Below are 24,077 nucleotides of genomic sequence, written 5' to 3'. Positions count from 1 at the left end.
TCTATACCCTAGCTCCACCCCAGCCCTTTATGGGTTGTCATTTCCATATAGCCTTCAGCTATTTCCCCCACCCGGGAGTCTGATCTGATCCCAGTCCTTTCAGGCTCCTCCTTAGACTCCTCCTTAAGTCCTTCCCTAGACCCCTCCTCTGGCCACCCCAGACCATCCCTCAATCCCTCCCACAACCTTTGTGTATATAATCTCCATCTTGCCTCCATGAAGGTGGTCAGATCCAATCTAGCTCAGATTGGTCTGGCCTGCTTTCCTTCAGGCGTCGCAAGGGGTGGGATGTCTTGGGGGCAGGCCTGTGTGGCTAACTCTTAATAAACTTTCTTTTCCCTTGGCTGAGAAGGCTTGAGTCGAATTCTTTCGGCAGGACCCGGCATGTCGGTACTTTGGGGTGTCGAGCACCTCTCACCCCAAACCCTCATCAGTTCCTCCCATTCATTCTAATTCTGCTATACAACGTGACTAATGTGAAAATACGTTTAATAAGAATGTATATGTAGAGCCTATATCGGATTGCATGCCATCTTGAGAAGGGTGGAGAGGAGGGAGGCAGAGAAAATTTAAAATTTATAGAAGTGGATATTGGAAATTAAAAATAAATAAATAAACTTATTTTTTAAAAAAAGATTATAATCTCTTCAGAGAGTTAAGATGCACACATTTCAAAGAGGTACAAAACATTTCCCCCCCAACAACTGGGGGACACATTTCCCGCCATACTACCTGGATCTCCAGAGAGAGTACAAAACTTTCACCCCATTAAATTTACTTCTGAAATGTGTTATAGCCAATGGACCAAGATAATTCCTTGCCTGCAGGATTCAGCAATTAAGTTTCACAGTAAATACATTGCTCAGGAGCCCGCCAAGATGGTAGAGTAAGAGAAAGCAGCATAATCCATCTTCTCCTCATGTCTACTCCACAAACATTTAAAAAAGGTACCAGACTGAATCTTGATGGGGAAATCCAAGAAAACAAGAATCACTGAGTAATTTTTCCAGCCAAGGTTGGTACAGGAGAATAGGAATGTCTTCAGATACTGGGGATAGGGTCTAGCTAGGAGGGCATAGCACAGAGCCTTCGAGCTCATGGACTGAATGAGGGCCAGCAACTGTGAATTAGGGCAAGAAGAGCTCCTGGATCTATCACAGAGGGGCCTGATACTGTCCAAAGAGCGAGTATGGATGCCAACTGTAAGGTCTGTCCCTCATATTCCAGAGTTGGGTCATAGATCCAGTGCAGACTGAGGAGATGACCTGGGCCTCAGGTCCAGGACAAGGACCAATTGTGGGCCAAGGTTCTATAGTAGAGAAGGAGCAGGAACAGAAACAAACAACAGCTGTGTGGCTCTGACCCTGGTAGTACAGCAGGATCTCAGATGCTACTTCCAGACTAGTCTGAAGATAAAGGAGGACTTGTAATTCTATCACTCTGAATATGCAGATTTTTTTTTTGATTACTGACAATAGTTGAATCCTGCAGCTTTCTACTGGAGCTCCAACCAGGGGCAAGTCAACAGTTGTGTTGCTCAGACCCAAACCCAGATTAGGAGGTTACACAACTCAAACCACAAAGAAAGCAATGAGATGCTAGATTTCAGAGCAAAGAAAAATAGAATCTTAACACAAAGAGGTTTCATGGTGACAAGGACACCCAAGACACAAACTGAGAAGAAGAGAATGGCTCCAGAACATCTACATGCATAGCCTCAAAGTAAAACACAACTTGGGCACAAGTTCAACTAGAATTCCTGGAAGAAATGAGGAAAGAGGGTTGTTTTTTTGGAGTGTTGTTTTTTAACAGTCACAAAATTATTTTATAAATAAGTGTGTTAGAGGAAAGAATTGGAAAAGAAATGAGAACTATGGAAGGAAGTCTTAGAAAGAGAATTAACAACTTAACACAAGAGGTTCAAAACTTACTTAAGCAACAAAGTGCTTGAAAATTAGAATGGACCACATAGAAGTTAATAACTCCATGAAAGAACAACATATTACTGGGCTGGGTCCTAACTGTTGGGGAAAATGTTTTGTATTTCTGTTTTTCATATGTCTTCTTAGTAAGTATTCCTTTGTAAAAGTTAATAGTTGTTAATTGGTTAAATGATATCAGTGATACCCTGGAAGGGGCTCAAGCCGCCAGTATTAGGAAGATACTGTGTTGGTAAGCAAAATGGGCTCTTAGCACTTAGTTCAACCAAGCGCCCTTGAAGAGTTTGGCCTTTGTTTCCTTGATTAGATTTGGGTGTCCTTGGTGCCTCCTTGCCTTAGGGGAGGGCCTAGTTTACACATGAGTTTGAATGACATGTCTGGGACAGCAGAGGCTTTTAGACCACTAGGGTTTAAGTCTCCTCTTTGTGATGATTCTAGGTCACTTGGATGAGTCGCATGTGTGACTCACCCCTGACCCTGAAAAAGATATAAAACCAGGGGTTGGCTTTCTCTTCTTTGGAGCTCTTTCCCACAGCAGTGGTGGCGCGTGTGACTCTCTGGGCCAGCCCACGTTACCTAGATGTTGGTAACTATGAATCTGTATTTGGTCTGTCTGTTGATGTTTGTAATTTGTTTAGGGCTCTCACTCATGCTGGTGTGCTGATGCGGAGACTCCGGGCAGCTGTAGCTAAGGGCCCTCCAGCTTGTAACCCGGATGCTGGGACTTTGTTAAACTCTAGTCACTATGTATTGGTATTTGAATCAGACAAGGTCTGTCTGTCCATGTTTGTACTTTGTTTATATTTGCTCTGAAGTTCAGGGTGGTGGTTTTTGACCCTGAACTAAGCGAATGATACTTGTATGCTGAATTAAAGTAAGCTTGTCAACTCCTTAACGTTGCTTTCCTTACTAAAGCAGATCAAAAGAGCCTGTGCTTTTGCAGTGTGTTGGAAGCTTTCTGGGTGCTGGTTGTGTTGGTCTTTCACCCCCACAACAGCTGCTAGCCGGATTGAAACAGATACCCATTTCTTCCTCAGGGGTACCTTTAGAACCCTGAGGGAAATATATACCTGGCCAGCAATCTGGGAAACCAACTCTTCAGTGTGGGTGGGGGTTGAAACTCTTCCCCCCCACCCCCGCATCCAACATATATAAAGGCCATAAATACTACAGGACCTTTATATTGTGTTCATTTATGTATCTTTTTGATATGTGTGCATCCTAACTCCTTGATTAGATTATATTCATCTTATGAACAGGCATCTTCTCAGCTTGACATCCAAGATCCTCAGCACCATGAGGATGTTTTGTATAAAATGTAAATTGTTTTGTATAGCATCCACCATATAAACACGTGTAAACACACTGATGACATGCTTATGATGACATAGGAAACAGCATGGTGTGGTAAAAAGTACATTGAACTCTAAGGGATTCAGGAGACATAATCCCATCACTATAATTTCCTAGCTATGTAATCCTGAGCACATGACTTGGAATCTCTGAGATGTTTCGTTTGCAATATGAGGCATTTTGAGTGGATAATCTCTAAGGTCCTTTTCAGCTCTTAACAATTTATATATTGAAATATGATGAAGAGTTAGAGACAAGAAGAGGAGTGGATGGAGTAGAGTAGAGGAGAAAGATATAACTTCCAGAGGAGAGTTTATCACTAGAGGACTGGCCCAAAGACATGGCCCAAAATAGCCCCTGGAAATATGAGGAATGCTAGTCAGAGGATGAACACAGGTCACATGTCTGGGTCTGGGATGGGGTGAAGGTGAATAGAAGGCACTTACTGAGTTCCATGGGCAGCTGGATGAAGAGGAGGAGTTATTTATATCATCAAACAGCACGGGAAGGAGATTTCCCAATGAAAGGAAAAGGAACATAGAATAGCAGAGACTGTTTTTTTTCCTGAGCCCAGTGAAAAGAGCCGGGGGAGGAGGGGGGGAGCCAAGAGGGCAGTAAGTGGCAGTGAGGATACTTAAGTTTGAAACTTCAGGCTCAAAGAAGCTTGAAAAGACTTGTCTCTAGAGACTGGGTTCTATTTCAGAGTTAGTAAAATAGAACTCAAGGCAAGTGTTTTGCTTTTTCTGTACCTCAGTTTTCATCTGGTTATTCATTTTTTCATTCAATAAATGTTTTTGAGAGCCTACTGTGAGCAGAGCACTGTATTTGTTATTGGGGGAAGGTGCAAAAGAAGATAAAGTTAGTTCCATAGTTTATAAACTTGTTGAGGAGATAAACACGTAAGAAACAAATAGAGAATGCTTACAAAGTAAAACATAAAATGCTAGTTAAAATAGCGTTAACCATAAAGGAAAGCATTGAGTGATGATATAAATAAGGCTGAGGTAATCAAGTTGGAGTAAAGTTAATCAGGAAAGCCTTCTTGAAGGAGATGAGTTTTGAATCAGGACTTGAAGTGGTAAAATTGAATTGGTAGAGAAGGGGCAGGAAGTTTAGGAGTGAAAGCACAAGGTGAAGTAATCAGCAAATACAATTTTTTGGGAGGATAGCAAGCAAATTGGCCTGGCATGACTATGGGGAGATAGGATCTAAGGAAATCTGTGGTAGTTAAATCAGAGTACAATGCAAATGAGGACATGGGTTCAATCCTATATCCCAGTTAATTTTGTTCTGTTCCATGACCAGAGATTATGCCCCAACCCCATTATTCTTGGTCACAAGGGGCAGGAGTACCTAGCCAGGCAAGAGAGCATGGGTTGTGGTCCCTCAATGTAGCAAGTCAATCCGTTTACATATCCCTAATTGATTCACTATCTCATGAACCACAGCGAATTTTCCAAACCTTTTTATCCCTCCTCAAACCATCTATAGCTCCTCCTCTCCAACCCTCTCAGCTGAAAACCTTTCCTTATATTTTAAGGAAAAAAAAAACTGAGTCCATTCTCTTTATAAAAGCTCCTTCTTCTCTCCCCACCCTTATCTCACATCTACACATGCTTTCTGTCACTGTTTCCTCCTTCATCTCTGTCTCACTTCCTTTCCTTTCACTCTCCTTTCAATTCTTTGGAGTCTGGCTTCTGACCTCATCATTCAATGGAAATGGCTTTCTCCAAAGTTATTGATGATCTCTTGTTTGTGAAATCTAATGGCCTCTCAATCCTTGTACTTCTTGACCTTTGACACTGTCTATCACCCTCCTTGATACTCTCTTTTCTCTAGGTTGACTTTTTCGTAGTCAACAACATGACTCTTCTCTCTCCTAGTTCTACTTGTACCTGTCTGACCACTCCTTCTCAGTCTTCTCCATCTTATCCAGGTCATACCCATTAAGGGGGTCATCTCCAGTAGTCCTGAGCTAAATCTTGCCACTGGACCCAGATGTCTCCAGAGGAAAAATTGAGGCTGGTGACCTTGCACAGCCCTCCCTCAATTAAATCCAATTCACTTGCAACTCTCAGCATCATCTTCCTGATGTTATGATGTCCATGATGACAAACAACAGCATCCATTAACCATTGCTCTGTCCTGGTTTTTCTTCTCTTCTCCTATTAGACTATTTCACTTGATTTCATCAGCTTGCATGGTTTCAATGATCCACTCAATGGAGATTACTCACAGATCTACTTATCCAGCCCTAACCTCTAACCTCAGTCTCACATCTCCAGTTGCCTTTTGGATAGCCTGTAGACATCTTAAGCTCAACATATTCAAAACTAAATGCATTATCTTTCCCTCCAAACCCTCCCCTCTTCTAAACATCCCTATTACTATTGAGGGTATCATCATCCTCCCAGTCATCCAGGCTCACAAACCATCTCTAGCAGCCATGGAGGACTGCAGACAAAAAGCTCTTATCTTCAATCTGGACCGTCTGAGTGTGGAGCTTATGGTCATTTTTCATCAGATGGCTTCAGTTAGTGGACAGTGGAAGTGATCAGATTGGTAGAGGATGAGAATTATTGACCAAAAGTGCTAGCAAGAGACAAAAGAACTGGATCCAGCCAGAGAAATGTAGGGTGAAACAGCAGCAGCAGTTGGTGAGATAACCTAGCTCCCTTCCCTAGTTGGTGAGATAACAGTGGCCCTTCCATCCCAGAAGGACTTGCTTCCCCTTTACCTGTCCACTATTCATTTACTGTTTTCCCCTCTGAACCAGTGGGTGGGTGGAGTGGGTCTTTGGAGAAAGAATAGTCTTCTGTCCCCTAGCTAACATTCTGGAAGCTTCTTTCCCTTGCTTTCTTTTGTTTCTTTGCTATTTGCTGTTGGTAAAAACACACATACATTGGCAACAGCAGCAATGAGATAGAACTCCGGGTTTGTTGCCCGTGAATATACTGTTGTTGCTTCTCTTTTCATTTTCAAAGGGAACCAAGGAATCATGGGGTTTGTGCATAAATTGGATTTAAGTGAGGCAGAGTTGAACCAAGTCATCAGCCTCATTCTTTTTTCCTGAATCATCGAAGTCCAAAAGTCCGGATGACTGGCCGTGGCCCGGGATGCAGTGGATGACCTTGGTGTCTTTTATGCCTCTTCAAGCTCTAAGTGCTTCACAATGCTTAGAACAAATTGTTCTCCTCGGTCTATTTGTATCAGTAATTAAGGTGGGACTTTTGGCTGTTCTTCTCTTAAGTGCCTTTAATGATTCTGGCCTTTGTTTGAATGGGGCAGATAAAGCGGGAGCTTGTCTTGGAATGTTTCTCAGCACTAATTCAATCAGGAGTCATTGACTTGTGTATATGATGGTACTAGGGATTAACTCTCCCACACCCTAAATAGGATTTTTCACTGTTCTTTGAGTGCTTTTCAACACTGAGGTAATCAAGTGCCCCAGGGCCCTGAGAAGGGTATATAAGATCCAAGGTTCACATTTGATTTTTGGGGCTCACACACAGGAGGAATGTTGAGACTCTGGGCAAGCTGTAACTGGTGCCCCCCACTCAGCTTTGCTAAACCAGACCCATTGGTTCTTCTCTGGTACCTATGATTTGATCAGATAAGGTCTGTCTGTTGATGTTTGTAATTTCTGTTTGCATTTGCTCTGAAGTTCAGGGTGCTAGCTTTTCCTCCCGAACTAAGTGAGTAGATCTGGATCTCGGCCTTTCTGTGAGTTGAGTGGAATGAATGGGGGCGGGCACCTTTCTGCATGGCTCAGGGCTTCTGATTGACAGGTAGGCCTAAGTTTCTAGTTACTAAAAATCACCTGAACTGTGTCCTTGCCAAATAAGGGGAAAAGTGTCTTTAAGAGTTTGGCATTGGCTAAATTGTACCTGGGGTAGTGGGGCAGGGACTTGCTTACCTTAGAGTATAAGGCTGAGTTTTGCCCTTTGGGCCCCACCTCTCCCTATGCATTGTCTATCTACACATTGGATCTTCACCCCCTCTGAATGCCTCAGGAGAGATGGAGAGAGAGACTATTCTGGTCTAGTTCGGTCATTTTAAAAATGCCTCATTTTTGGCTATGCAACTATTGGAAAAAGCCATTCAAAAATTCCTGACACACTGACTGGAAATTAATCTTAGAACTCCCTGAGGAAGAATTGCTTTAAAAAGTGGAAACCTTTAGAAAAATCTAGAAAGACTCACATGAGTTGATGCAAAGCGGAATTAGAAGAACCAGAAGAATAATGTATATAGTGACAGCAATATCATAGGATAGTCAACTGTGAATAATTTAGCTATTCTCAGCAATACAAAGATCCAAGATACTTCCAAAGGATTTATGTTGAAAAATGCTATCTACCTCCAGAGAAAGAACTAATGAAGCCTGAATGCAGATTGAAGGATACTATTTTTCACTTTATCTTTTTTTTCATGGTTTTTTTTGGGGGGGGGAATCCATATTTTCTTTCACAACATGACTAATATGGAAATATGTTTTCCATCATTGTACATGTATAACCTATATAAAATTCCTTACCATCTCAAGGAGGGGAGTGGGGAGAGAGAGAGAGAGAGAATTTGGAACTAAATTTTTTTTTAAATGAATGTTAAAAATTGTTTTTATATGCAATTGGGAAAAGAGTAGAAACCTTAATGAGTAGAGACAGCCTGCCAGCAGAAAAATACAGAAGCATCCTTAAGTGAGAAAAAGCCTCCTCTGCCTATACATAACACTGAGCCTGGATCCCCTACAGAGAAGCATGTTTTAAGCCCAAGTTTGGAATTTTCTCAGTGTAGGAGCCACATGCCCTTGGGGAACAGCCATGACAAGTTTGGCTCACTTATATGATAGAATCACTGTAGCATATTAGCAAGTATCTAAGTAGAAAAGTGGCCTTGCTATATTCCAATCAGTCTATGAGAGACATTTGAAGAAAGTGCCTTTACAGCTTAAGAAGGGGTTAGGACTTGGTGGATTGAGTGACAAGGACTATCTAAATTGAGATTAAAAGAATAAGCTTAAGGTTTCCTAAGGAAGTTGTTGGTTTCACAGGAAAGTGGACACTATGACTCTATTTTGTCCGAGATTCACCAACTATTACTAGAGTATCTTCACTGACTGAAACCAAATCTGACCTAGTACTAGCACCCTGGTACTATCACCTAGTACTAGCTCCCAAATACTGGTACCCTGCATACTTGGGCCCTTCAAGCAACATGGGCAGAAGTCTGCAGGAGGATAGAAGGCTGTGGTGATAGTGAACATTGTGGCTCTTCAAACTCAGAAAAGGATTCCAAAAAGTTTAATTTTGGTGATTCCCCAGTACTAGAAGGATGAAAGGACTGGTTGAGGCTAAAGCTTAGGAGAAGGATGAGATATTCTCATTGTATGAGTGGGATATAAAGTGTGCCTACGGAGCAATGTGCAGCACCCACCTTACCAATCACTCCAAAAAAGGTCAGAAAAAAATCTTTTATTTGCGATGGAAGAGTTCAGAAACCATCTATAAGAACTGTTGGTCAATGACATCATCACAGAGGCCAGATGTCCTTATGCATCACCTGTAGTGTTGACATGCAAGAAGGATGGAAAGATATGAAAGTGTGTAGGCTATTGGATTTTGAACATGAGAACTAAAGTGGACCGGTGGACCATGCCAAGAATTCAAGTTGCCCTTGTCATCCATCAGTCATTCAGTGGTTCTCAATGTTGGATTTACAGAGTGGGTACTATCAAATTGTTATGGCAGAAGAAGAAAAAGAGACCAATTCAAATATATGCTTCAATTCACTTCTGGGGCACACAAGGCCATGCCAACTTAAATTGGCTCTCAGAAGTTGAAGTTAAATTTTCAGTGTAAGCATTCATACCTTGAAAGTCACCAAAGGCTACCACTCAGGGCTTGATATATTGTTTTATTTATTGTCCAGACGGCAAAGCGATAGAGAAAATGTTAATAATGCACATTAAACTTTAAAATGTCTCATGAATACACTTCCTCCACCCCAGAGACAGTGGTTAAACATTTACCAGCATATTACTGGGGTAGTTGCCACTTTCCAATGACTGATGAAGAAATTGAACATGAATTACCTGGAAGGGTCATTATATCTACAAACACTCTCTTTAGAAAGACACTGAAAGTGACTGATGAAAGTGTTGGATCAGCTAGAGAAAGCTTGTCTGAAATTTTCAATTGGCAAATGCTAATTTTTCAGACTGCTGTTTTGCTTTCTTGATCTTTTTCTTTTAAATTTTTTTTGTTGCAGCCTCCTGTACAACATCACAAACGTTAATCCATAGTTCTTCAGGCACTCAGTCTACCAGATCTAATCCCTTAAATGTATTCCTCACCTCCACTTCCTATTCATAAGGGATGTTATTTAGGTCATACCAATATGGTCTGATGGTTTTCCCTACTTTCTTCAACTTAAGTCTGAATTTTGCAATAAGAAGTTTCATGCATGATCTGATCCACATTCAGCTCCAGTTCTTGTTTTAATTGGCTGTACAGAGCTTTTCCACCTTTGGCTGCAAAGTATATAATCCATCTGGTAACTGATATCTGGTAATATCCATGTGTAGAGTCCATCTTTGGGGTTATTGAAAAAGAGTGTTTGCTATGACCAGCGAGTGATTTTAACAAAACTGTATTAGGCAAGATTGTAGAGTAAAGGCAGGGACTCACCTGAACTCTCCCCCAAACCCTTCCAAATACTTTCAAGTAATGATTCTAAACAGAATCTAGAGCAGCAGAACCCACAAAAAGACAGAGTGAAAAATTTTTCCAGCCCAAGACAACTTAGAAGGTTGGCAGGAAATGTCTGTTGTACCAGAGTGAGAGAAGAGCACAATCTAGAACAAGCAGTGCCAGTGTAGACCAGGCCCCAGCAAACCAGAGGCAGACCTTGGGGGGACTGAATCAGTGGCAGCAGTGGCACCAGACCTCTCAGCCCACAGATGGCAAGGGGATTGGACAACAGGTCAGAAAGAGATTTACAGGGGTCCCTTTGCTGGCACCAGGGGCAGGACTCTGTTGCATTGCCTATACTTGGATCTGAGTTGCAGTCTTAGTCCCAGGGCAAAGAGAAGCACTAGCACAGCACAGCTTTCTGCCACAGTGGAGCAGGGACCCTGGTCACAGTTCCAGGGTTTAAAAGAGTATTTGTGGTCACTCACAAATCACTGCACAGTACAGGAGAGTAGTAAACACACCTGTCCCTAGATCAGGCAATCTTGGAAGATCCAAAAACTTATAGGTCCCCAGAACTACCTGTGAAAACAGCTGCTAAAAGCCCTAAAGCTTGGGACAGTGCCCCCCCAACTTGAGAAACAGAGTCCCACTTTAGCATAGAGTAAAAAGTCAAGAAATAGGCTGGAAATGAGCAAAAAACAGAAAAAAAATTCTGCCCATAAAAAGTTACTGTGGTAACAAGGAAGATCAAAAAACACACTTAGAAGACAACAAAGTCAAAATTCCTGAATCCAAAGCCTCCAAGAAAAATACGAAAGCCATAGAAGAGCTTGAAAAGGATTTTAAAAATCAAGTAAGAGAGGTAGAGGAAAAATTGGGAAGAGAAAGAGAGTGATGCAAGAAAATCATGAAAAAACAGTCAACAGCTTAATAAAGGAGGTACAAAAAAAATACTGAAGAAAATAACAGCTTAATAAACAGAATAGGCCAAATGGTAAAAGAGGCACAAAAATTCAATGAAGAAAAGACTGCCTTGAAAAGCAGAATTGGCCAAATGGAAAAAGATAGACAAAAATTCACTGAAGAAAAGAAATCCTTAAAAAGTAGAATTGGCCAAGTAGAAAAGGATGTGCAAAAGCTCACTGAAGAAAATAATTCCTTAAAAATTAGAATTGGGCAAGTGGAAGCTAATGACTTTATAGGACATCAAGAAACAATCAAACAAAATCAAAAGAATGAAAAAAATAGAAGAAAATGTGAACTGTCTCCTTGAAAAAACAACTGACCTGGAAAACAGATCCAAGAGAGATACTTTAAGAATTATTGGACTACTTGAAAGTCACAATCAAAAAAAAAGCCTAGATATTATCTTTCAAGAAATTATCAAGGAAAACTGCCCTGATATTCTAGAACCAGAGGGTAAAATAGAAATTGAAAGAATCCACTGATCACCTCCTCAAAGAAATCCCAAAATGAAAATTCCCAGGAATACTACAGCCAAATTGCAGATGTCCCAGATCAAGGATAAAATATTGCAAGTAGCCAAAAAGAAATAATTCAAATATTGTGAAGCTATAGCCAGGATAACACAAGATTTAACAGCTTCTACCTTAAAGGATCAGAGGGCTTGTAATATGACATTCCAGAGGGCAAAAGAGCTAGGATTACAACCAAGAATCACCTACCCAGCAAAAGTGAGTATAATCTTCCAGGGGAAAAAAATGGAAATTCAATGAAATAGAGCATCCCTGATGAAAAGACTAAGAACTGAATAGAAAATTTGACTTTCAAATACAAGATGCATAAAAATCATAAAAAGGTAAACAGGAAAGAGAAATTATAAGGGATTAAAAAGGGCTAAACTAGATTTCTACATGGGAAAATGATATTTATAACTCCTAAAAACTTTCCCATGATTAGGTCAGTTAGAAGGAGTACACATAGACAGAAAGCAGAGGTGTGAGTTGAATGTGATGGTCTGATTAACTGAAAAAAATAAAATTAAGGGATGAGAAAGAAGAAAGCACTGGAGGAAGGAAAAAGGGAAAGGTAGAGGTAGAATAGGATAAATTATCTGACATAAAAGAGGCCTGCAATTTTATAATAGATTTTATAATAATATTTCTTTTCTTTTATTTATTTATAATAAACTTTATAATAGACGTTATAATAGATGGGTCTTTCAATAATCTGGCTAGCAGCTTCTGTGGGGGTGTAAGATCCACCAACAACGAGCACCCAGAAAACTGCCAACACGCTGCAAAAGCACAGGTTCTTTTGATCTGCTTTAGTGAGGAAAGCAACGTTAAGGGGTTGACAAGTTTACTTTAATGCAGCATACAGACAGCATTCACTTAGTTCAGGGGAAAAAGCCAACACCCTGAACTTCAGAATAAAATACAAACAAATTACAAACATTGACAGACATACCCAATACAATTCATAGTTACCAACATCTAAGTTCAGCTCGGGAGCTCGTAACGAGGGCTGGTCCAGAGTCACGCTTGCCACCATGGCTGTGGGTAAGAGCTCCAAAGAAGAGAAAACCAACCCCTGGTTTTATATCTTTTTCAGGGTCCAGGGTGAGTCGCATGTGTGACTCACACATGCGACTCACCCACGTGACCTAGAATCATCACAAAGAGGAGACTTAAACCTGAGTGGTCTAAAAGCCTCTGATGTCCCAAACATGTCACTCAAACTCATGTGTAAACTAGGCCCTCCCCTGAGGCAAGGAGGCCACCAAGGACTCCCAAATCTAATCAAGGAAACAAAGGCCAAACTCTTCAAGGGCTAAGCACTTGAACTAAATGCTGAGAGCCCATTTTGCTTACTAACACAATGGGAAAATAGGGGGATGGAGAAGAGGAGCACATGAATATTACTCTCATCAGAATTGGCTCAAAGAGGGAATAATATACACACTCATTTGGGTGTAGAAATCCATCTTACTATACAGGAAAGTAGGAATAGAAGGGGATAAGAAAATGGTAGGGGGTGGTAGTGGTAGCTGATAGAAGGGAGAACAGTTTGGGAGAGATAAAAGTCAGAAGCAAAATACTTTTGAGAATGCACAGAGTAAAAAGAGAGAAGGATAAACAGGGGGGGAAATAGGAGGGAGGGAAATACATAGTTTGTAATCACTAATGTGAAAAGAAATTTTATAGTGAGTTTCTCTAATAAAGACTTCATTTCTCAAACCTATAGAAAAATGAGGGGGCAGCTAGGTGGCACAGTGAATAGAGTACTGGCCCTAGAGTCAGGAGGACCTGAGCTTAAATCCAGCGTCAGACACTTGACACACTTACTAGCTGTGTGACCTTGGGCAAGTCACTTAACCCCAATTGCCCTGCCTTTCCCCCTCCAAAAAAAAAAAAAAGAAAAATGAGTCAAATTTATAGAAATTAGAGCCATCCCTCAATTGATAAATGGTCAAAGGATATGAACAGGCAGTTTTCAAAGTAATCAAAGCTATCTAGTCATATGAAAAAGTGCTCTAACTCACTATTGATGAAAGAAATGCAAGTTAAACAACTCGGAGCTAATATGATAGAAAAGGAAAATGACAAATGTTAGAGGGGATGTGGAAAAATTAAAATACTGATATACTATTAGTGAAGTTGTATACTGATTCAGCCATTCTGGAGAGCAATTTGGAACTATGCCCAAAGGGCTATAAAACCATACACACCCTTTAACCAGGCAATACCACTACCAGGTCTGTATCCCAAAGAGATAAAAGACAGAAAAGAAAAGGGCTATGTGTACAAAAATATTTATAGCAGCTCTTTTAGTGGTGGCAAAGAACTGGAAATTGAGGGGATGTTCATCAATTGGGGAATGGCTGAATAAGTACAAAAATATACAACATTTTTGTAATGGAATACTATCGTGTTTTAAGAAGTGATAAGCAGGGTGCTCTCAGAAAAACATGGAAAGACTTGCATGAAGTAATGCAAAGTGAAATGAGCAGAACCAGGAGAACATTTTACACAGTAACAGCACTATTGTATGATGACCTACTATGAACAACTTAGCTATTCTCAGAAGTACAATGATCCAAGGTACTGTTCATCTCCAGAGAAAGAATGGGTACAGCCTGAATGCAGATCAAAGATATTTTTCTTTACTTTCTTAATTCTTCTTGGGTTTTTTTGTCTGTGTTTTCTTTCACAGAATGACTTATACGGAAATGTGTTTTGCATGATTACACATGTATAACCTACATCAAATTGCTTGCCTTCTCGATGGGGTTGGGGGAGAGACAGAACTTGGAACTTAAAATGTGAAAAAAAAAAAGAATGTTAAAATTCTTTTTACATGTAATTGGGAAAAAAAATTAAATAAGACTAACAAAACTCTATTATAGTCTCTGCCCTGCTTCATTTTGTACTACAAGGCCAAACTTGCCTATTATTTTAATTATCTTTTGATTTCCCACTGTAGCATGAAGCTATGATGAATGTGATATCTCTTTTCTGGTGTTATTTCTAGAATATGTTGTAAGTCTTCATAGTACTGATCAACTTTGGCCTCTTTGGCAGCAGTGGTTGTAGCACAGACTTGTATTGCTGTTTGACTTGGATCTGAACAGATATTATTTGGTCATTTTTGAGATTATAACCCAGTACTGCTTTTCTCACCCTTTTATTGAGTATGAGGGCTACTCCATTTCTTCTAAGGGATTCTTGCCCACAGTACTATATGTAGTGATCATCTGAATTAAATTCACCCATTACTATCCATTTAAGTTCACTGACACCCAAGATGTTAACGTTTAATCTTTCCATTGCCTATTTGACCATACCCAGCTTCCTTCGTTCATGTATCTTACAATTCCAGGTTCCTGTGCAATATTGATCTTTGCAGCATCAGACTTTCCTTTAGAAACAACAGATGCATCCAGAGCTGAGCTTCCTTTCAGACGCCACTTCACTAGTACTAGAGCCACTTGTAGTTGTCCTCCGATCTTAAGAAGCCTTTTTTTTTAAATTTCCATATCAGTCATGTTGTGAAAGAAAACATAGACAAAAAAATAAAACCTGAAGAAAAATAAAGAAAGCAAAAAAAAAGTATGCTTCAATCTGTATTCAGACACCATCAGTTCTTTCTCTGGGGATGGATAGCATTTTTCATCACAAGTCCTTAAGAGTCGTCTTGAATCACTGTATTGCTGAGAATAGCTACGTCATTCACAGCTGATCATTTTACAATATTGCTGCTACTTTGTACACAGCACATATTACTTTGCATCAGCTTCTGTAAGTCTTTCCAGGTTTTTCTGAGAGTATGTATCCTGCTCATCATTCTTAAGAAGCCTTTTGATGAGGGTGAAGGAAGAGAGTATAAAAAGCTGGCTTGAAGCTTAACATACAAAAAAACCCCAAAACTCCACCATAAAACTAAGATCATGGCAACTGGTCCCATCACTTTCTGGCAAATAAAAAAAGAAATAGAAGCAGTGTTAGATTTTATATTCTTGGGCTCAAAGGTCATTGCAGACAGTGACTATAGCCATGAAATTAAAAGATGCTTGCTCCTTAGAAGGAAAGTTATGGCAAATCTGGACAGCATAACTAAAACTCTATGGAGAATTGGATGGATATAAGGAGAGCTGAGCACCACAGAATTTTTGCTTTTGAATTGTGGTGCTGAAGAAGACTTTTGAGTCCCTTGGATAGCTAGGAGATCAAATCAGTCAAAACTTAAAGAAATTAAATCAGACTATTCACTGGAAGGTCAAATGCTGAAGCTGCAGCTTACATACTTTGGCCACATAATGAGAAGACTGGACTGGTTGGAAAAGTCCTTTGGGGAAGATTGAAGGGGAAAGGAAAAGGGGACTGCAGAGAATGTGATGGATAGATAGTATCATGGAAACAACAAACATGAACTTGGACAGATTTTGAAAGATAGTGGAGGATAGAAGGGTCTGTCGTGCTATAGTCCATGGGATAGTAAAAAATCAGACATGACTGAACAACAATAATTTTTCAGAACCTCTCTCAATTAGGTGGGTCACATAGAATCACAGCAATGCATGATCACTGGCCCACAGGACATAAAAGTCCTCTTGGATTTGCCATGTCAAACTCTGGGCTTTTCTAGGATTTGGTTGCTGTAATCACAAATTTGTTAAGAACTATGTTGCTACTCTCTCTTTGTGGTGGCCAGGAATTTGACATTGAGGGGGTGACTATCAATTGGGGAATAGCTGAACAACTTGTAGTATATGATTATGATGGAATACCATAATGCTATAAGAAATGATGGACAGGATCCTTTCAGAAGAAAACATGGAAAGACTTAAATGAAGTGATGCAAAGTGAAGTGAGTGGAACCAAGAGAACATTGTACGTGGTAACAGCAATACTGTATGAGGATCAGCTGTGAATGCCTTAGCTATTCTCAGCAATACAAAGATCCAAAACAATTCTGAAGGACTTATGATTAAAAATGCTGTCCAACTCCAGAGAAAGAACTTATGGAGTCTAAATGTAGATTGAAGCATACTATTTTTTTACTTTATTTTTTTCATTGTTTTGCCTGTGTTTTCTTTTACAACATGACTAGTGTGGAAATATATTTTGCACATGTATAACATATCAAATTGCTTGCCTTCTCAATGATGGGAGAGGGGTAAAGGGAGAGAATTTGGAACTCAAAATTTTTTAAAATGAATGTTAAAAAATTGTTTATAGGTAATTGGAAAAAAATAAAATATTTAAAGCCAAAAAAAATTATGCTGCTATAGCTAAGCTAAATCACTGAGTGATCTTACTTGTGGATATATGAGCATTCCTATATGCCAAGAACAAAAAAAGGGATTGGAATATACTTCATGTAAATTGAGACATTTAGCCACTAAACCATTACATCGTTCATGTAATGGTAAGATGTAGATGGTCCTATAGGAGGATTAACTGAGTTTTTGAGATAATCACTCTTGTTATTTTAAATATTTATTTTGATGATGTAACATACATTTGCAGATTTCAAATAGGGGATTTTGTAAGGGGCTAAAATTATTTTGGCCAGGAAGAAGGTTTTCTTTCTAATAGGGCATAGATTCCCTCTCTTCCTCAGATATTATTATGGAAACTTGGTGAGCCAGAAGTATCTTCCTATGGACAGGCAGACATTACCCTGATTTCCCCAATTTCCTATGCTTTTTGTGGGAGACAGCCTAGGACCTAGTGCCCAAGAGTCCTGGGAATAGCAGTGCTCCCCTAGGCCACCAATTCTGTTTCTAGTCTGGCCCTTCCACCATCATCAAGGGAGATAAATCCTCTGGAGAAGGGGGTCTACTATCTCTGCTGCACCAACAAATCAACTGTCAATGAGCAGGTAAGCACAAGAGCACTGGCAAGAACAGTAGCCCCCAGGACATTAGCCCTGCTTTCACCCCAGCAACCAACTCTCCTTTTCCTCAATCATTATCCAGGAGAGCAATCCCTCTAGACATCTAACCTGGTAGGTGCTGTACCCCTTGCTTCTCAGCAGTTATAGCTACTGAAGACCCAGAAAGGGAAGTTCTCACCACCAAGGTCCTTAGCATTGTCAAGGAGCTCAAAATCAGAAATAGTCATAGATCTATAGTTTTATCAATGGAAATGACACTAAAGATATATGACCATCTGCCTTGGCAGTATACCCCAAGGATCAGCGGGGTTTTCCTTGGGACTTGCAGCTGAAACCTACATCTCTTTCCCAATTAGAATGTGAGCCCAATTAGGGATTATTCAAATCAAAAGACTGAAATGCCCATACCCTTTGACCCAGAGATTCCACTACTAGGCTTATACTTCAAGAAGGCCATTGGTAAGAAAAAAGTCCCTATATATAATACACTAAAATATTTATATTGGCACTTTTTGTGATAGCAAGTAATTGGAAGCAAAGTAGATGCCCATAGACTGAAGAATAGCTAAACAAACTGGTACATGAATATAATGGAATACTACTGTGCTGCTGTAAATGTTGAACACAAAGAATATGAAAAAGAGCTACGTGAACTGATGCAGAGTGAAGTAAGCAGAGCCAAAAAAAATAATATATACAATAACTACAACAATGTAACTGGAAAGAAACTTACAAAAATATCAAAAGTGAATGTTGCAAAATTATAAAGAACAAACATGGCTCAAAAGAAGAGATACGAAAAGATATCCTCACCCAGCCCTTTGCAGAGGCAGGAGTTCCACAAGTGTGGTACATCACACGTATTTTCAGAGTTTTTCTGATTTATTGATCAGTTGTGCTGATTTTTCCTTCTCTTTAAACATTAACTTGTTATATGGGGTAGCTCTCTGGGAGGCGAAGTGGAAAAGTTATGGTGATGTAAAAAACAAATAAAATCTTATTTTAAAAATGTAAGCTACTGGAGATCAGATACTGTTTTCCTCTTGCTATATTCCTAGCAGTGGGTAACTGTGATGATTTGGATGCCATCCGCTGCCTTCATTGCTCTCTCTCTCCAAATAGTTAGTGCTTAAATGCTTTCTGGTTCATTCATTTTGAATTGAGAGTGAGAATGATTTCCTGAGGCTACCGGTCACATGATCTGTAGAGCTGCTCAGATCAGGATGAGGAGGCGGGGGAGAGTGCTGTGTTCATGAGAGGTGGACAGGCTAAGACTGGACAGAGGAGCAAAACTGGTTGGGGCTGAAACAGCAGAGGGTAGTTGTCACGATGATCTCGGGTTCCACGATACCCCTGGATCATCACGGCTTTGCTACACTCCTCTACCTCTGGAGTTGGGGAACCACTTTCCGTTTACCAGTTCATTACTCATTTCCAGTTTTCCCCTCAGATTCAGATTTGGGGTTGGGGAAGGGATGGAAAAAAGCTTCTCGTTTCTTCCTCGACTGCCAACTAAAGCAGCCAGTATTTTGGAAGCTTTATTTCGTTTTCCTGCCTACGCTATTTACAATTATGGAAAAACAAAACTAGATGGGGAAAGGAAACAGAGGAGATTTTAGTGTTTGTTTTTTTCTCCCCAGCATAGGCTATATGGGGGACTGAGATGATTAGAAATAGAGCCTTTATTATTCTTAATACTTTTCAGAGTACGTATGAGTATGTTCAAGTTGTACCCCTGGATCTTTTCCTTTAATCCAGGGGACTGATAAGGAAAGAATCGAGAAGCCACAGTGGTGGTAGGGAGGGAGGAGGTTGGTGCTGTTTTTTGCCTGAGGACACCTTGGCTGAATTGGCAGAGGTACTAAGCCTTGCTCCGTGCTGCAGCGGCTGAGCCTTGCCCGGCGCTGCAGCGGGCTAGCGCTGCTCGGTACTGCAGTGGGCTAGTCTTGCCCGGTGCTGAAGTCGCTGAGGCTTGCAGTGGATGAGGAGGCTAGCTTCTCACGGCGTCCAGGCACATACGGTGGAGCTCTAGTTTCTCAAGGACACCGCCCCATTCGACACATGCCCTTGCACCCCCGTGGCATTTGACTAGCCAAAGCGCAGCAAGATCGGGGTGGTGAGTGTGAATAACGAATCCGGTGGAGTGATGGTGGTGAATTGAGCCACGAGGTGACCAGAAGACGGAAGCATCCGTTTGAACATCCACACCTCCACAGCCCTCGGACTGAGCAAGCCCACGCCTCAGAACTCCAAATGCGGTTAAGTGACGTCATAGGGTCGTGCAAACAAGAACAGAGGGATATGCCCCACGTGGGAACATCAAGCTAGAGAAGCAATCCCCTGCCTTTAACCTATAAGCCTAGGAAACTACAATGCCCAGAAGCCTCCACGATCCACCCCGTCCTTCCTCTACCTTTCATCCACCCTCTCTGTAGCATGGCAACGGCATGACGTGACCCGGGGACCCGAATTGGAGCGGCAGCGGCCGCCGGCTTCAGTCTCAGCCAAGGGAGCTGACCGGGAGCACTGCTTGTGTGGCACAGCCCCCTGCCGCTCTAGGCCTGATCTCCCTCCGGGGCGTCTTCCCTCCCCAGCTGCCTCTCCCAGCCTGCAAAGGTGGGGGGGCCAGACCGCTGCTGGAGGAGAGGGCGAAGAAGGCAGGAGCGCGCATGGCGTTGGCGAGCGCGCGGAGGCTCCCCGCTGGAACGCGCGCGGCGGCCCGGCGCTGCTGCTGCCTCCGGCCGGGCGCGCACCCCGCCCCGCCCCCGGGCTCTCCGACAGGGCTGCAGCCAATGAGGTGAGGCGGCTTTCTTCTGAGCCGGAGCGGGTTAGGGGGACCGGTTGGGGGGCACCCGCGGAGCTGCGATGCTGGGTCCCGCCGCGCCTCCTCCTTCCCGAGAGCGTCTCGCGTGGCCCGGGACCGGCGTGCTAGCTCCACTTCTGCCCCCGCGCCCCAGCCAGCCCCCGAGCTCCTCCCAGCCCTGTCCTCAGCCGCCCCCGACCTTTAGCACTCGTGACCGCTTGGCAAGGGGGCCCGGCGGATTGCAGCTGGTGCTGGGGGCGGGGAGCAGGGAGCTCCCCCGGCTGACCTTTCCCCTGGAAAGACCCCCTCGTCTGGGCACCATGGAGGACGGGTATGCAGTGGACCCGACAGTCGTTGCAGGGGCGTCCCGAGCTTTGCAACCAGCCCCGCCCGCGCAGGCTGACGCAGCCTCCTTCCTCTCCCCCCCCCAGGCTCTTGTCTTCCTGCAGCCTCTTGCTGCCCAGAGCTGCCCAGGCCTTGGGGGCTGAGGTCGTGCTTCCCCACAGCCGTTCTTTTATGGGCTTCGCTTCCCCATTCACCAACAAGCGCAAGGCATACTCCGAACGCAGGATTATGGGGTGAGAATGCCCTGCCCTTCCCCCGACCCTGGTGTTAAAAAAAATAGGGTACCCCACACTGATATGTGTAAAAGTTTTACTACGTCTTCACCATGATCATGCCTTGCCTCCTGCTCGCCTGGCATAACCTGTATAACGATTCACCTCAAAGTTTAGAGTACTAGCCACGGAGCAGAAACACTAAGTTCAAATAAATAAAAATTGACTCTTCTGGAATCAAAGACCTTATAATCAATTATTCTGTTCTCACAGTTCCAGGCCACTGATGCCATTTGTCCTTCCACCTGTACGAAATTATCAGTGATCAAGACAGGACTGTCTGTCTTTGTGACAAGACACTTGAATATTTCCCAGTGGCCTGAGGATTAACCCAACCTCTTTCCAGTTCTGAGTGCATCACTGGCCTAATTTTCAATGTGTTCTATCGGTTTGGAATAAGGGGAATCTGCCCTTATGACTTGGGGAGGTCAGCTGATTTCCATAGTCCTGGGATAAATGGGTTGTGTATACGTGTATGCATACAATCAATGCTAAGAGCTGGCAGGTACCCAGACCCCATACCTAGATCCTTGGCCCCTCTCTTTGAACCCCCCTACCCCCCCAATTGCCCCCAGGTACTCAATGCAGGAGATGTATGAGGTGGTGTCCAATGTCCAGGAGTACAGAGAGTTTGTGCCTTGGTGTAAGAAGTCCTTAGTGGTGTCCAGCCGAAAAGGTTACCTGAAGGCCCAGTTGGAGGTTGGCTTCCCACCTGTTGTGGAACGTTACACTTCAGCTGTCTCCATGGTCAAACCTCATATGGTCAAGGTAAGGCACTATACCATTCTTACCTTGATACCTCGAAACTTGGGGGCAGGGCAGTAAGGTATCAAGTCATTTTCTTTTCCTTTACCAATTACAGCATTAAATTTACTAATTTATGTTTCCCTTGTAATTTACATGTCACATTTTGAGCTTTGCCCAGTCTAATTATACATTGACTGACAACCCATCTTTCTACCAGGCTGTCTGCACTGATGGCAAACTCTTCAACCATTTAGAGACCATCTGGAGATTCAGCCCTGGTCTTCCTGCCTACTCCCGAACTTGCACTGTGGACTTTTCGGTGAGTCAAGGGGCTGTGGGCTGGGAAACAGTGAATAGGACTGTTAGTTTTTAGCCTCAAGTCAGTTCAGCAAGCATTTATTAAGTATTTACTACCATGCCAGGTATTTTTTTTTTACTTAATGTGCCAGGCATCATGCTAAGTTCCAACTACCACCTAGGCCAAAGGTGTCAAACTCTCAGTGGCTGCCCAGCTGTGAACAAAACTCTCCAGTGCAAGCTGAATCAGATTAAAATCTAATTGGGAAATATTTAACAAAATAAATGCAACAGAGGCTACCAATGGCATGCTTCCTAGGGGACTACCCCATGATCTAGGCCACACTTCTACTCCCTACAGTTTGTTTTTGAATGGCTACTGTGCACTTTGAAGAATAGCATCACTGAATTTGTTCAGGGAAGTTACCTGTGTTAAAGTGAGGGTTTCTGTCTCCTTTTGCCCCCATCCCTAGGTTTCTTTTGAGTTTCGCTCGCTGCTCCACTCTCAGCTGGCCACCATGTTCTTCGATGAGGTTGTTAAACAGAATGTTGCTGCCTTTGAGCGCCGAGCAGCCACAAAGTTTGGTCCAGAGACAGCCATCCCCCGTGAACTCATGTTGCATGAGGTGCACCATACTTGAGACCAGCCCCATAACTTACTTGGTTTGATACATGCTCCACCCTCTGGGGCACGTCATGTTTATGTCTGCCTCCCTGCCCCCTGCCCTATAGTTCTGGCTCTCCAAGCAGAGAACTCAGGAATCTGGAGTGAGCTCCTCAATTAGATGCCAAGGGGTAAGGGAGATGCCTGTTTCCTTCTGGAAACTGAACTCAGAATTGCTGGGATTTTACATCTTTGGTTGCGTCTAGGTTGTGAGCTAGGGCTCCATTCCCTAACTTATGGTGGTGCCTCAGCGTCTCTGGAAGGATAAAGCAATCCCAGGTCTCCAGTAAAGCTATATTACACTGTTCCTCTCGTTAAGGAGCTAAGGGGATGGAGCAGTTCTTATTGTCTTGATAAAGAAGCCTTAAGAGGGAAAAGGTACTTCCATTTTGGAATCCAAGTATATGAGGTTCTATTTAAAGTCTGCTTTCCAAAAAAGGAAAATTTCCCCCACCTGGCTAATATATGTAGGATGTCAGCGGAGTTTATTTCCCTTTCCAGAGTAGAGGGGAGGTTTTGAGTAAAGTTGTACTTACTTCTAGCCTGTCCCTTTCTTCCACCTGGGCTGAGTGTTTTGATGAAGAGCTAATAAACCAATTGTGTGGATTTGGTTTTGTAATGCTTTTTAGGTAAGGAATACAGGGCAAGAAGAGAACTCAGTGGAGGAAAAAGGTAGCCCTGTACGTACAACAGTGTCTTTGGACACAGTGTCCCTGCTAACTATAGCCCCACATTCCCCTGGCTGGGGCTTGCTATCCAGGCCCTTCTTCACTATTTATAGCCTCTCTTCAGAAGGTCAATTGTAGCAGGAACCTAGTGGGGGAAGGGGTTGGGAGGTAGTGGCACAAGTGAGAAGGGATCCAGACCAGGAACCAAATGGAGTCTCAAACTCGTCCCAGGAGCAAGAACCATTAGACCTTTTTTTGTTTTGATGGCCTCTCTGCCGTTATGACAAAGAATCCCATAGACACTCTTAAAATTATGTCTTTAAATGCAAAAAAATAAAATACATGTGAGTACAAAGGAAAGTCAATTATAGTGAAGTCAAGTTATCAAAATACTAAAGAAAAGTTCACCTTGGAACCCCACTGGGAAACAGAAGACCTGGGCTCCAGTACCACTTCCAGCACTGCCTAGCTCTTTGAACCTCAGTTTCCTTGTCCATAAAATAGTGATAATTTCTAGCACTAATAATAACCACACAAGAATTGGCTCAAAGGACTTACTTTAAAGCACTGTACGTATATGTCAAGTGTCCTACTAGTTCTCGAAGGCTATTGCCACTCAAGCCTGTACCACTGTACTTCCCCCACCCCTAAGATACCTGTAATGATACTGTAGCCATTTTCTGGCAAGAGGGCAGAATTATCAGCCCTCACCCCCGAGGTCATGCGTGCATTTAACTCCTTTCACCCAGCGAACTGGGTAAAAAGATGATAAAGGTTGGGAATTAATGTTCAACAAACTTCATAGACCGCCCCCCCCCCCACTACCAAGATAATAGTTATACTATCGATATCCATCGCCTGAAGAAACATGGATTATGGATTCTGATACAGAAGAAAAGGAAACCCCTGAATCAGGCATTGCGAAGCCTTT

General features: G+C 42.4%; 2 protein-coding genes across 2 annotated transcripts in view; one reads left to right on the top strand and one right to left on the bottom strand.

The window, feature by feature from the left end:
* ANKRD52 (ankyrin repeat domain 52) overlaps nt 1-18,199 on the bottom strand; it is a 36,326-nt gene extending 18,127 nt beyond the window's left edge. The window contains exon 1 of the mRNA XM_036759120.1: nt 18,164-18,199. The gene's annotated coding sequence lies outside the window, so the exon portion shown is untranslated. The remainder of the gene's footprint in view (nt 1-18,163) is intronic.
* A 1,333-nt stretch (nt 18,200-19,532) lies between these two features.
* COQ10A (coenzyme Q10A) lies at nt 19,533-23,972 on the top strand. Its single transcript, XM_036758870.1, has 5 exons — nt 19,533-20,147; nt 20,585-20,731; nt 21,346-21,538; nt 21,735-21,836; nt 22,288-23,972. The coding sequence occupies exons 1-5, from the start codon at nt 20,020-20,022 to the stop codon at nt 22,453-22,455; spliced, it is 738 nt and encodes a 245-aa protein (XP_036614765.1). The 5' UTR covers nt 19,533-20,019; the 3' UTR covers nt 22,456-23,972.
* The last annotated feature ends 105 nt before the right edge of the window (nt 23,973-24,077 follow it).

Source organism: Trichosurus vulpecula, chromosome 5 (assembly GCF_011100635.1).
Source record: "Trichosurus vulpecula isolate mTriVul1 chromosome 5, mTriVul1.pri, whole genome shotgun sequence".
Lineage (NCBI taxonomy): Eukaryota > Metazoa > Chordata > Mammalia > Diprotodontia > Phalangeridae > Trichosurus > Trichosurus vulpecula.
The sequence above is the reverse complement of the archived record's forward strand: the minus strand, read 5'-3'. Positions and strand labels throughout refer to the sequence as shown.